Genomic DNA, 13,729 nt, shown 5'->3' with positions numbered 1-13,729 from the left:
TATGGTGTCTGTCTCGCTCTATCTTACGTTTATAAATCATAAAATCCCTTCTAGTTCTTTTGTTTTCATTTCAAAATTACCCAAATGTAAACATTTCATTTCTACCGCCGGAATCTAAGGTCGGGTGACGGCAAACCAACGTTTTATCCAGCCTTGGCTACAGGTTTTAACGCATTTCCCACCTTGACATCGCTTGATAAGTTGCAGAGGCGTGTTTCTGTACCGTTTATAGTTTCGACCTTTTTGTCTTTGTCTACTGACGAAAAAAGCGTGTGAAAACCATATTTTGGGACTCGTTTCATGAAAATGGTACATCGCTCATCCGTAGTGCAGTCCAATTCAAGTTAAACTTTTTTAATATAATTAAAATATTCAGTACTATCGGCGCTCCTAACGAGTGCTAAAGTTAATTATTTCGGTGATTATGATAGTACATCATCTTGATTATGTCTCAAGAATTCATGATATTCATGACGTAATTTTTTATAAGGAGGCACGTATTATTTAGTTTTAACATTTAACAATAAAACTAGTGGCAAACGTCCGGGCTATTTTGGGTGCTTCCGTATAAAACATTACATCGTCTGTATTATGAATTCTTTCCCTGAATCAATAATTCTAATTGCCCCGTCTACGCACTTCTACTTCATGTTTTGTATTTTTTTCCTTCACTACCAGCTTGAAGAGAACCTACGGAGTTTTTGTAAGAACCTGACAGAACTGTTTGGATTCCTCTACCAGTTTCTATCGCTTGGCCATGAAGAGGTAACGAAATATAAATCAATCCATTAGCTTTCGACCATTTCTACACTGTACTGCATGTTGGAGAAAACTCCTTGCCCATTCGTCAACCTTATCATTAGACATCGGATGCCTTACTTACTTAAGAATAAGTCAGTATGATCGTGCCAGATATAATAAAATTAAGGATTTTATGCCTTGAAAATCATAGTGAAAAGGTTTATCGTTGTTGGATTGTTTTTCAAAGGCTCATTTTACTTTTCTGAATAGAGATTTAGTACACGTAGGTAAAATACTTAAACTGAAAGATTGTTTTCTTTCTTTTTAGTGCGGTTTTTTACTGAAATTGAGTGGTATTTCTCGACTGGTCCATTTCTACAGTTCACTCAAAGCAGCAGATACGGTGAGTATTTTAAGCCTTCGTTGTTTTTACGAACAAAAGCCTGGTAGTAATAAATTATTGAGACTGGTTTTTTTATCCCTGATTTCAAGTTGACAAATACAGAAAACCTTCCTTTTAATCAATTTCAACTGATGTTAACGACCGTAGTGTAAAGGTAAGGCATTCGGCTACGGTTCGCAAGGTTGTGAGTTCAACCCCCAGCCGATTCATATTAATGGTACTCTGTTCTCTCTGCTAGTAAAGGGTAAGTGGAACAATTCGGGGAAAGGAGTGGCGCCCTCCCCTACCTTCGGGTAGGCAGCTAAAGAAAAGAGGGCCTTCGGGTCGTCCTCGAATGTGGTTGCAAAACTTAATTAGTTGACGTAATGGTAAAATTACTTTTAAAATTATCTTAGAACTCTCGACATTTTTAGTAAAAAACAATTGGGTCTTAATTGGAATCCAGTTTCCTCGTAGTATTCGGGTGGATGGATATTTACAAGTGTCGTTTATCCAATACACTTATGAGCCCTAAACATAACAAAGCTATTTTTACCAGCCGGGACTGACGTCAAAATTCTGTGCCTACGAGAAAATCAAAGCAACATTTAAAGTTAAACTTGGTACTTACTTGGTAAACTCGAACCCAGCCCCCTCAGGGTTTGACAGGTTGCATTTCATATCGTTTCATCGTTTTTTCTTGCACATTTTCAGCACGACGCTGGTTGCGATGACGACGAAGATTGTTGTGATCTGGATGATGACGAGATCATCTCTACAATGCTGACCAATGAGGAGAAATTCTATCCCAGTGCTCTAGACAAGATGATCGGCTCCATCGCTCTTCTCTTGGAAGAAGCAAGAGATGGCCCGTAAGTTGGGTTTTTGGTCTAATATCGTGGTGGGTAGATTTGATTTATCCAATGAACTCGGATAATTGCATCCTCCAAGGATAAGAGGTGTCTTGACATTTTGACTTTTTCTTGTTTCTTTTTTTTTTCTTTAGAGAACTACATTTATCAGAGAGTGATATGAAATGCTTTGAACCAGAAAAGGTTAGTAGATTTTTAAAAAGCTCTCCTGAGGCATACACTTAAGCGACTCTTTCGATATTTAAGAGTGGACTGCTTATAAATGAGATGGATAACCATTTCACACTATGTTTTGCGCTGAAAGGAGATATTTTGAATAATAGGTTCCAGTCAACTCTCTTATTCAAACCTCTTTAAATCGAATTAAAATATAAGTCTCCTTAGGTGAAAAGTCATAGAAAACACTTTCTACAAATCAAATCCCTCTCTAATTCGAAGAAATTCTTGGTCCCTTGAAGATCGAACTATAGAGAGTCAACTTTATGACTTTAATGTCTATCACAAATTGGCGTTGTATTGATCATTTCCTTGATTTTGAACCAATTTCAACGACTTTTTGCATTCACAGGAGTTTGTCTTCATTTATCAAATCACGGGAGATGCAATCAATCTTAGACAAACGGCAAACATTATTTTTCATCTATCATGTTACAACGAAGTGCTTGCATCACAGATCGTTCAAATGTTGCTGTCGTCAGCACAAAAGCTACCGTTGGAACAAGCGCAGCCGTTCTTCAAGTTGCTCTCTTTTCTAACTGACGTCGGGGAGAATGGATTACCGGGGTTACCATCTTTCATGGGAATTGTTTTGCCCAGGATATGGCAGGTAATTGCAATGTTTGTCGTTATAATTGTCCTATCCATTTTACTGATTACTACCATTTCTACCTTTCTATTTTTCTCCTATTTAAAGAGCTTTGTTTTGGGCCACGTCTGAAGCTGCCCCACTAGTGTGTTTTAATTGTCTTCATTCTTAAATCAGTTCATAACTAAATCCTCTCAATTTTTAGGATTGATTTTAATTGATATTTGCCATTTTCCTACATCCTATAATTTTATTTTGAAACCTTTTTACACTTTCTTTCTATCTTTACAGTCACTGGAATGCAATCCTGCCGTCACGCTTGACTGGCTGTCAACACAAGTGCCTAGAAATAAACAGGTATTTTTCGTCTTCATATAGCTTAATTAATGTGTTTTCCGAGCTTTTGAATTTGCCCATATTGAATGTTCTGGCTAAGATGACATAAAATATAGTTTTTACAGGGACTTCTTCGGTGATAAGGTCGAAATGTGACATATACAAGCTTTTTTATAAAGAACGTTAAAAGTTTTGAAGCTCTCAGGTGTTCCTAACTTTTGGGGCTTCAACCCTAAAAATGTTCTTAAAATGTTCTTATTTTCAGCATTTTGTTATTTCCTAAAAATAATTGCGGGAATATTTTAACACTTCTTTTGAGTCTCCAAAACCTTACAAAGTTCAAAGAACGGTCTCAATTCTTTTGCCTTGAAGCCTTATGTTCTTATGTAATTTGTTCTCGCATAAAAAATGTTTAGCCATTTGATTTTTTTTTCGTTTTTTTTTTTATTCAGGCGCATCAAGCAGTTCGTGAGAACATGGACCAATGGGTGGAGCGGTATTTGATCAGTGACAACAGCCCACGTGTGAGAGCCGGTGAGAATGACTCGATTTATTTTGCTTATGGCTCTATAAAGTAAGCACACGATTGTGTGATTTTGAGGGACAAATCACTGGAAACAATTTTGAACCTCTAAGATCTTTACTATCTTAAAATATTGAAGACTAAGATAAGTAAATGCAAATAAAGACGGAAAACAGTCGGAAAATAGGCCGTATCAATGGGGAAAATGTATACCAGCACTCTTTTGGTTAGTAACTGCACCAGTTCTTTCCGATAGATAGTTCTATTTGGTCGACGGGTAGATCTATCTTGGATAGACAATCGTTTGTCTAATATATTGCTTACATTTTTTTCATATCAATCATAGGAGCTTCATCTCTGTTGGTTTGTCTTGTACCGAACAACCAATTCCCTCAAGCTTTCAGGTAAACATACTCTCTTCCTCCATGGACGGTTAGAAATCTACCCCTTTTTAGGGATTCCTAGACACCAAAGACATATTTCTACCGTCTTAGTGAATATGGAAAGAAAATCTTCGAATGGGCTTTTCCAGAAATAGTCTGTGCTCCCCCTGTTGAGGATATCCAGGAGGTTAAATATCTACAAGGGAGCGGATATCCAGGGGGTAAAGTGTCTTTTCAAGTAAAAAAATACGATATCCAGGGGTAAGCATCTTTATAACAGAGGATATCCAAGGGGTTGAGCATATTTTAAGAGTGGATATCCAGGGGGTCTTTACTAAAAAAGCAGGATATCCAGGGGGTTAGATACTTCGAAAAATCAATATCCTCAACAGTGGGGGTAAAAAAAATTTCTGGAGAGCCCAATAAACTTTGAGTTATAACAAGTGTTTTTTTCTTCTTCATGCATTGAAGAGTAGTCCTTCCTCTCCCAAATATGGATTGAATAGTTTGATATGTAAAAAAATTTCTGCTTGAGAGTTGCTAACGTGCAAGGCATTATTATGTCTGTTTTTCTCTTCTTCTACAATCTTTTTAAGTCAGCTTATAACTTGCAACATCTTCACAGTCGAAACAAAAAGATTTCGCATGTTATCTTTTCCTTCGATTTTCTTCCTAAATTTGGAGAAAATCGGAAAGACCCAAACAAGTTTTTTGCAGGTCACATCAGTTATTGGTTTTCTTTTTCAGAGCTCAACGAATGTTTACTTCTTCGCAGAAAGAGATGAAGGTGATTATTGAAGCCCGTGAATATTTTGTTTACCTTTTTTGCCGCCTTTTTTTGTGGTTGGAAGAAAATCTTATTGTTTCAATATGCTACTTGCATGTTACCGCTGACCCATTAATAGTCCACTCAGTCAATTAAGGCAATTAATGAGTGTTTGATTTATATATTTACAAAAATTCAAAAAAATAGAAAAAACCGTATAATTATAAAGATATTAGTCCCTTTTATGTTTGATTTTAATTTTATTTAGTATTTTCAACACTTGCTCTCCTTGAGGTCAGATCTCTGATCTTCACCATATATATAATATGGGTCGGGCAAGGTTTTCACTTTACACTTTGATCTGTTACTACTTGCTACCATTTTCTAGATGTCAACTGAAGCCAAGAATATTCTACACGAGGTTTGTACTTGTAAACAGTCATGACCTGGCAGAGATCTTCATTTTTTGAATCCTCTTTTATGGCTTCTTGGTATCTATAATCTATTTTTCAAAGGTTGTTTTGGTAAATGTTTGATATTTTAAGAGCACTCGATGACACTTAACTATCAGTGCTATTTATTTATAAACGCTAAATTTGGCTTTTTTTTTAACTTGCTTTTCAGATCTTCAAATATTTGTTGGACATGTTGAGTTCTTTGAAAAAATATTGCGGTGAGTTTCTTTGATCTTGTGAAAAACACTGAATGGTAATCTTTCATATGCGTAGAGAAATGTCTCGACCACTCATTAAATCAAGTTTTTTTTTTAACTCAACCTCGTCGAACTTAAGTACTATCCTTTCAGGAACCCCGAAAGATTTACTTATCACACTTAATTCTAGGAAGTCGATAATAATTCTCTGCCTTATTATTTCCGCCATCAATATTCGAGAGATTTTATCCTAATCTTAGACTAAGCATCAGTAAGAGTTGTTTATGTCTGGAAATATTTTAATTTAAAAACTTTAAAAATTGTTGAAATTCGATCAAAAGAGTGTGACAAATTTACGGTATTTTCGTAAGACGGGCGAAAGGTAAGAAACTCACATACACCCTTCAAACCATAAACTACCCAGGTTTTTTGACGTACGACAGTTTTCTTAATACCGGTTTATTTACACCTCTATTTTAGACAAGCAGCAAGCTGGCACGACGAAATTAGTCAATTATTTCAGCCTGTTGAACTTCTTTTGTTTGACCGATGAAGAGAGATCAATTGTAAGTCCCTTTGTTCTGTGGTTCCCATTGAATTAACAGGGGCGCGATGTTTTTTGTACAGTGTGTATTATGAGGACTTTATTTCATATAAAAATTTGACCGCTTTTTTTTGGAACTGGTGAACTATGTTCGTTAGATAGGGTATGGTTAAGGATAACAGCATTCTGAACAATAAGACTATTTTTTGTTTGCATCCAACTCAAGACTCTTTATAATATTTGATGACCATTCATTTCAATTTTTCAATTGGTTTTGTGTTCTACCATTGTTTTATCATGAGTTCTTTCTATTCACAGACAATTTCTTCCCCTTTTTCTACCATAGTTCACACCGTACAGCAATGCATTATGGGGTCTATATCATCCTTTGATGTCGGAACCAGATATCCCAGTACATTTTAACAAACAGGTGATATAGATATTTCTTTATAACATAAAGATGCTCATTCAATTGCAATAAATTATATACGGCCAGTTCTTAAATTTCCTTAGCTTATTTGATTGGACTAGCAAACTTTAATTTGTGCAAGTTTAATCAGATGGCTCTACCAAAGTTTGAACACTTCTTCTACAAATAACTGCCCAAAGTTTTGTCCACCAGCCGTCTATTTGACTTCTGTGCTTTCTTTAACGTTGCATTCTCTTCTCAACTATTGAAAATTTCAAACTAACTTATAATACCTTGCAATAAACAACTTTTTTTTCTTTTGCACCAGGCTTTGTTAATGTTTTGGTATCACGTGTGTGAAGGCTTTGATGATAACATCAAATTTATTACAGAAAATGATGACGTCATCACCAATATCGCATACAATTACATCTTGTAAGGGTTTTCTACTGCTCGCTGTCCTACTGTACACCCCTTATGGTTTAAAGGCATTTTCGAGCTTCTAATATGTAACCTGTAGTCCCTCTACTATTTGACCACGACAATAACTTTAAAAATGCTTAAAGGGTCCTTTGTTGTCGATGATTAGTCTTCTCTGCCAATAGAAGACCTTTACAATACCTTGGAACAGTGGGTGATTGTGTTGTTCAAATTTCAATCTTAATTCGATCTTTCGTGAGGGTGTGGTTTCAAGCAAGTGATTTATTGAAACTGCTTCTAGCATGGCCATAATTCAATCATCATTTTGAATTCACTTTCAGATCAAACGACGATCAAGAAGTTATTTCATTCAACAACGCAACGCTTCCCTTATACTACGGCCTCTTGCGATTGGCTGCTTCTTATTCCAATCAGTTCTGTAAGACGCTATCGATGCACGCCAACATCGCGTGGGCTTTCGAACATCTGATACCACGTGCAAACCATTACGGACAGGTAAGAATAGGTTTAAATTCGGTTTTCACCCAGATCCAGCTGAAATAATGAAATTCAGGTTAAGATTGAATTTAGTATTGAATCAAACTCAAAATGCAAAGACTTTGTCCCATTCAACTTCTATTTTTTTGATACTATGCTTACCTGAATTAGGTAGACGTCGATGAAAGTTTTCAAAGCTAATTCCAAATGATATTTGATAATTCAATTCTAACTGTGTATTTCTCTAACATCTCAACATACCGTCTGTTTAAAAACTTATTTTCGCTTACTTGCTCACTCAAATTCTTGAATAATGTTCCATTATAGGCGGTAGAAGAACTGTTACAGCTCATCCGTTTATTTTCTGGTCTGAATTACAAGACTGAAGAAGACATTGTGGTTGCCATCAGGTTTCGCAGGAAAGCCATCGAGCTTTTCTGTGGATGTATGGACGGTGGTCACACTTGGACTACGTTCGTCAAGTATGTATTCTTTTCCCGAAATAATTTTGATGTCTGTTAGGACGGCTTGGTATTTTATTCACCAATTTATGTTCCCGTTGGTTGAGTTGGAAAAAGGCGGAAGATATGGGTCAAAATGAAGAATATTTTGCGGTAAAAAATGTGAAAAAAATAAGATTAGCGTATTAACCTTTTTGTAAGCTTTCCTATATTTATTTTTTACGAAATTGAAAGTTGACATTCTATATTCTATCCAAGTTGAAATTCAGATGGACAATTATTAACTCTCTCTGATCACTAATGAATTGTGTTTTTTTTCTTTTCAGTATATTGAAATTATTGATCGACTCTGAAGAAGATTGTATCCACGTAGCAGCATGTAATGGATTGAACCCTCTCGGAGAGGTAAAATAATGTTGACCTTATCTATAAGAACATATCGAACATTTAAGTCCTTGGGCGTTATAGGATATGAGAACCAACTCTTCGCAAGCATTTTTTGCTCACCTATTTAAGTAGCGAATGCTTTACTAGTGTTTGTGGAGTTCTGTCCGGGAGGCTGTTTCTACAGACGATGTTGTTTTCGCTATCTAAACTTTTTCACTTCTCATTCTACGTTAGGCATTTTCTACGTTATTCTTAATGTACCACGAAGCGACGGCGTGTAACGTGACGCCTGACATCATGGAAGTGACCAACCTGCTGCACACCATAGTCAGTTGTTGTCATACGCATTCCGAAACCAATGGTAAGATCTCACTAAGAAATACTCGCTCAGTGCTCTTTGAAAATACGTACCGCCATAGTTGTACAATTCTACCTTGCAGTCGACCTATTCAATCCATTTTTTTGGTGATTGACGGCTTCCTTCAACAATCGTACAATCGACTCTCGATAATTCGAACTTCTCTTATTCGAATATTTCGATAATTCGAACAAATTAGATTCCCCCTTCGAGTTCGAATAAGAGAGTCAACTGTTGCAAGCCCTTTCTGGATGGCTTTGGGCGGCTTAGGACATTATATCTTCGAAAGTAAGTTTTTATAGAACTATGAACTAGATTTTTTAATGCGCATTCCATCTCAAATAACTGTATTTACTTTTGTTTTGTCTTTTTATAGCGAAAGCTTTCAACGCACTTCAGGGATGGAAAGATCGGAGTGACGTCATGGTGAAAGCTCTTTCCCTTCTCAATTCCTTTGTCCCTCGTGAAATTCACAAGACGTGTTTAGGTATGTTGCCGTTCCATTCCTTTTACATCATTACTACGTTTTTGTAAAATACCCGGCCATCACAATACATAATTCTTTTCTAAAATTAAAGGTTGTATTCCCTTGAAATCTTCCAATATAAACAAAATCTTGAACCGAACCCATATATTTTTGGAATCGCGTATTATTCAGCTTTCGATTGATGTAAAAATCATTTTCGTAGCACCTCTCTATCAAAAGTAGCATATTTTCTTCTGCGATTTTTCACTTTCTTGGACGAATTTTGAAAAATTAATTATTTGAAAATATAAGCACATTCAAATATCTTTCCAACGAAACCAAACTTTTTTATTATACGACAACCGGTTGGAAAGTTATGGTCAAAAATAAAAACAATGCACATCTTTTTGACAGACTTTAGAAAACCTTTCTCGTCTGCTGTTAAGAAAGATCCTTTGTAAGCAGTGGCTTCAATTTTTATTCAACTACTACAGCCTATCAATAGCTACCAATATTTCATTCTTCCTTTCCGCGTGCACGTTCAGATTTGCTGACGATCATGTTGCAAATTTACACAGAGGATTGTATAGAGACATGTTGCCCCATCATTCATCAATCTCACATGGCAATTCGTATGAAACAGAATCATGGTATGTGTTATTCATCTATAACGACACTGTTATCCTTCTCTATCTTAAGGAGGTTTTTTGAGATCTTCTTTTAGTTCCAATGTCGCTTTTTATTTTGGAATGGAATTCATCCCGTTATTTTGGTAATTAATAGTGCTTCATAGAGTTTAACTCTGTTACAGTCCCTTTGGTATGTATCGAAGGGGTTTGGAGATTAGTATGTTTCATTTCGGTTGTTAGAATTAGGTTGATCTTTTTTTCGGGTTGTTAGGTCCAATTGGTCCATATTTTCCGAAGATCGGCACTCAACAGAAATCGAACACACGCCGAAATTCACGAACCAATAACTGTGGCGAACTGAACATGACGTTGCACCCAAACATTATTGACATGATCAAAGTAAGATGACTAACTTGTCTCTGACCAGAGGACTTTCCATGTTTTAACGGTTTCACAATTCTTATATGAAAAATCGCAAATTTGAAGTTTGATTTGTTAAAAGGCTTACCTCATATAGAATAATAGTCTTAAAGAAATGACACGAGTAACTTGACTAGGAAGTTATTAACTAGACATTCGTGCCTTCGGGTGGGCCTCTTTCGGATGTCGTTCCTGCGAGCTTGGTAGACTGTGTGCAGTGTACTTAAACTGAAGAGATTCCATCATCAATAAATAGTTGTTGGAAACTGACAACTAAGAGCTTTTGTAATCTTCACCTATCAGACTTTCATCTTCAACTCATTCCCTTTTAGGCTCACGACGATGATTATTTAGGCAACTTAGGTGAATATTTTGAGAAGTATCATTTGTTTGTGGACAAGCTATGTCGATATGGTTTGAACCTGGATCCAGTACCACCAATCATCACTGACCTCAGTATGTCTTTTACTTCAATTATGTAATTGTGTGAATCAATGCAAAAAAAGTTGACCCACCTATTTTCGGACACTTTAAAAGACTGAAACTAACCCGAAAGCCTCTGAGTCTTTTATCTACATTGTGGTTACTTACGCTCTTCTTCATTATCTACTGATTGGTCAATAAATTCTGCTCTCTCTTTGATAAGTGAGAATTTTTTTAATTGATATTTTTTGAAATTTTTCTTTACAGGTTGTATGTTAGCGGTTGAAGTTTTGCCATTGAAATTTAAAATGTTCACCAAACTATGGCAAGAAGTGTGGAACAAATCAAGTAGCGTGAGTCACTCTATTCATTGCTTCTTTTTCTATCTCACCACGCTTTTTTGGTCACCTTGTTGACGTTTTACGTGTTTTGCTTTCCATTGAAATGACGCCAGTTCCTTGAAACAGTACTGCAAGTGACGTTTAATCTGAGGGGTGGCGATTTATTTGTTAAAAGTTACAAACGAAACTGTGTTGAGGAAAAAGCCGCGATCGTCTGCTACAAGCAATATCTTTTTCTATTGCATTTCGAAATTTTAACACGACGCTGGTTGCTAAAAATTAATGCTAAAAATTAATTGCGTGTTTTTTGGTACACAAATTATAACCCTCCTCCCATCAAGCGTGAAATAAACCTTCTACTCCTTTTCTCTCAAACTTTTTGTTCAAATAAAGTCTTTATCAAAATGATTACATTAAAAATTTTCTCTTCTTTTCTTAGAATCCAAAATATCGAAAGTGCGTTCAAAGCCTCCTTCTAACGGGCTCCTTCATAGAGGTGAGTAAAAATTCTTTCATCATAATTCGAGTCAATGGAAGACCCATTAGTTTTTGTAGATCATCAGTTCAAAGTTTTTTAACGAGGAAGGCTTCTGATTAGCAAGTATGTTCGGTTTGATTCACCAACGGTATATTTGTTTTACGAGCCCACTTTATTCTCCAACATTCCTTGTTATTCTTATCTTTTCAGTTTTTGGACACAGTGTTTCTGGATGAACGAGAATTGTTGCACGAATATAACTTCTATTCTTTTGTCAGCCACTTCTATCCTAAGGTAAGAACGATCGACTGATCAACGGTTACAAAATGTACTCATATTTTTATCGAGAGCAATTTACTTTTCAATAATATAAAAGAAACACCTTTGTCCGTCATTAATTTTACCTTTCGTAACCAGCGTTAAATTGATTGATTGAACAGTTCATTCATCCATTCATCCATCCCATACATATCGAAATGCCTTTCTTAATCTATATCGAAATATACTTATGCTTATGATTTTGTTATAATTTTTCGATTTCGATCTTTAGGTCCATGGAAAGGTATTGCAAGATCAAAAGCAAATGGTTATTATGAATATCGAGAATGGTATTCAAAGTCAAGTCGAAAAAGTGGAGCATCTTTCCAGTGCTGAGTTTGAAGATCTCTTCGCAAAGCTTCACGGGGTATGTACGCGTACAATACTGGAGACGGTTGTTTTCTGGTTTTCCAAAGTTATAAAATAATGTTACTGTAAAAGTCAAAGTCGGGGGGGGGTGGCTAAAAGCTTGTGGTTATTCTTGATATTATAGTAACACAATCTTTTATACAGAAACACCCGAAAAACATCGGATGTTTGCCAACAGTTTTGAATTTAAACAATGAAACTATTGGCAATCGCCCGGTGTTTTTCGTTGTATAAAAGATAACTTCATGCATATCAAGAATTCGAAACATTCCAGAAGAAGAAAAACTGATTTTTGTGACCGTTCTTTTGATTTAGGACATGAGAGCATTGTACCTATTCTTATCTGTACCGTCGGAAGATTTCAACATTTCGGAAGCTACCGACACTGCAGTCGAACTAATCATCAACAAGTGTAACGCATTGAAAATGGAGGAAGCACAGATACTGTTAAAACAAGAATTACAAGCCAAACGAAGGAAAGAAGAAAAGGAGCAAGAGAGACATAAGGAAGAATTGATGATGGAACGGAAACGTTTAGAAGAGCTGAAAACGAAAGCAAAGAACGATCAAGAGGAGGAAAAAGGAGCTACATCACAAACGTCACCAAAAGAAGGAAAGACTTGTAAACAAAAAGAGGGAGATCAAACGAAAGAAGGAATGAAAGACCAGAAAGAAGATATCGCACGAGAAGAAGGTAACAAAAATTATTTTTATTTATAAATCCTATGTTCTGGGTAGCATAGTTACCGGTAAAACATTTCAGGCCAAACATCTTGTAAGGGCTTTAGCCCAGAAATTCTGAATTTGTTGCCCTTAAAGAATTGAAAATTTGAGGAAAATGTTTGTTGCACTGTAAGGGTGCCGTTTTAAAAGCCAGTTTTTTTCGCCGCGCATAACGTCAATTCGCAAAGCCAATGCCCCCCCCTCACCCGATGCTTTTAAGTTCTTGAAGCTTTGAACGTTGTTCATATTTTAGAATGTGCTGTGGCAAAAGGTGACGAAGAAGAAAAGAAGAAGGAAAAAGTCGAAGCAGAAAGGGACGAGGAAATGAAAAACGAAGGGCCGTCAACATCACGAAAGAAAGACTTGGAAACTTCTTCTTCGTCTCATACAGATGAACCACCTGTGAAAAAGAAAAGGTATCTTTCACATCACCACAAAATAATGGAACCTTCGTCTAGTGAAGAGATCGAAATGGTTGCTGGACCATCTTATAGAAGCGATGAAACGACAACAACCACCGCTGCCCAACATTCTGACGACAGTTCCATTTCTTCCGACGACTTTTCGTCAGGCGAAAGCTCTTCTGGTATGTCGTCACCCGACAAAAGTCCAGCAGTTGCCAAAAATCGCCAATCATCGACGGCATTTAGAAAGACTTGTGATAATTTGAAGATGTTACTCGATAGACGGCGGAAGAAAGTAGCGGAATGATATTCCTTTGTGATAAGCTAGGTTATATTATGAAGTGTGTACCAACCTACGTAAGTTTATGCATAGCATACCATTTCTTTCAGAATTATTCATTTGTTATTCAAGTTTTTAATTGGGAGAAGTTCGGGGTCAAAGGTACGCAATCTTTCGTCACATTAGTTTTTTAGATAGAAATTTTACCAAAGTATTGTTGGTTTTTGCGAATGCTGTTTTTTGTATTTTTTAAAATAACTTTTTTCCTTTGTATTATATAGAGATGTTTTTCAATAATTATTGATACTTTGAAAGAAATACCTAAACATTTAAAAACTTGA

The 13,729-nt window shown here is 36.1% G+C and overlaps 1 protein-coding gene across 1 annotated transcript in view; it reads left to right on the top strand.

Moving 5' to 3' along the window:
* Positions 1 to 13,729, top strand: part of LOC136811121 (ubiquitin carboxyl-terminal hydrolase 34-like) — a 52,950-nt gene extending 39,221 nt beyond the window's left edge. Inside the window, exons 38-65 of the mRNA XM_067067726.1 lie at positions 679 to 765; positions 1,070 to 1,144; positions 1,838 to 1,995; positions 2,130 to 2,178; positions 2,564 to 2,821; positions 3,092 to 3,157; positions 3,589 to 3,670; positions 4,006 to 4,063; positions 4,790 to 4,829; positions 5,197 to 5,229; positions 5,433 to 5,481; positions 5,941 to 6,026; positions 6,351 to 6,434; positions 6,742 to 6,848; positions 7,175 to 7,349; positions 7,659 to 7,813; positions 8,119 to 8,197; positions 8,414 to 8,540; positions 8,914 to 9,024; positions 9,549 to 9,653; positions 9,904 to 10,031; positions 10,385 to 10,508; positions 10,743 to 10,828; positions 11,256 to 11,312; positions 11,505 to 11,588; positions 11,845 to 11,979; positions 12,297 to 12,675; positions 12,958 to 13,729. Coding sequence (XP_066923827.1) covers positions 679 to 765; positions 1,070 to 1,144; positions 1,838 to 1,995; positions 2,130 to 2,178; positions 2,564 to 2,821; positions 3,092 to 3,157; positions 3,589 to 3,670; positions 4,006 to 4,063; positions 4,790 to 4,829; positions 5,197 to 5,229; positions 5,433 to 5,481; positions 5,941 to 6,026; positions 6,351 to 6,434; positions 6,742 to 6,848; positions 7,175 to 7,349; positions 7,659 to 7,813; positions 8,119 to 8,197; positions 8,414 to 8,540; positions 8,914 to 9,024; positions 9,549 to 9,653; positions 9,904 to 10,031; positions 10,385 to 10,508; positions 10,743 to 10,828; positions 11,256 to 11,312; positions 11,505 to 11,588; positions 11,845 to 11,979; positions 12,297 to 12,675; positions 12,958 to 13,415 — 3,435 coding nt within the window. The 3' untranslated portion in view covers positions 13,416 to 13,729. The remainder of the gene's footprint in view (positions 1 to 678; positions 766 to 1,069; positions 1,145 to 1,837; positions 1,996 to 2,129; positions 2,179 to 2,563; positions 2,822 to 3,091; positions 3,158 to 3,588; positions 3,671 to 4,005; positions 4,064 to 4,789; positions 4,830 to 5,196; positions 5,230 to 5,432; positions 5,482 to 5,940; positions 6,027 to 6,350; positions 6,435 to 6,741; positions 6,849 to 7,174; positions 7,350 to 7,658; positions 7,814 to 8,118; positions 8,198 to 8,413; positions 8,541 to 8,913; positions 9,025 to 9,548; positions 9,654 to 9,903; positions 10,032 to 10,384; positions 10,509 to 10,742; positions 10,829 to 11,255; positions 11,313 to 11,504; positions 11,589 to 11,844; positions 11,980 to 12,296; positions 12,676 to 12,957) is intronic.

Source organism: Clytia hemisphaerica, unplaced genomic scaffold (assembly GCF_902728285.1).
Source record: "Clytia hemisphaerica strain Z4C2 unplaced genomic scaffold, Clytia hemisphaerica genome assembly, whole genome shotgun sequence".
Classification (NCBI taxonomy): Eukaryota; Metazoa; Cnidaria; class Hydrozoa; order Leptothecata; family Clytiidae; genus Clytia; species Clytia hemisphaerica.
The sequence above is the reverse complement of the archived record's forward strand: the minus strand, read 5'-3'. Positions and strand labels throughout refer to the sequence as shown.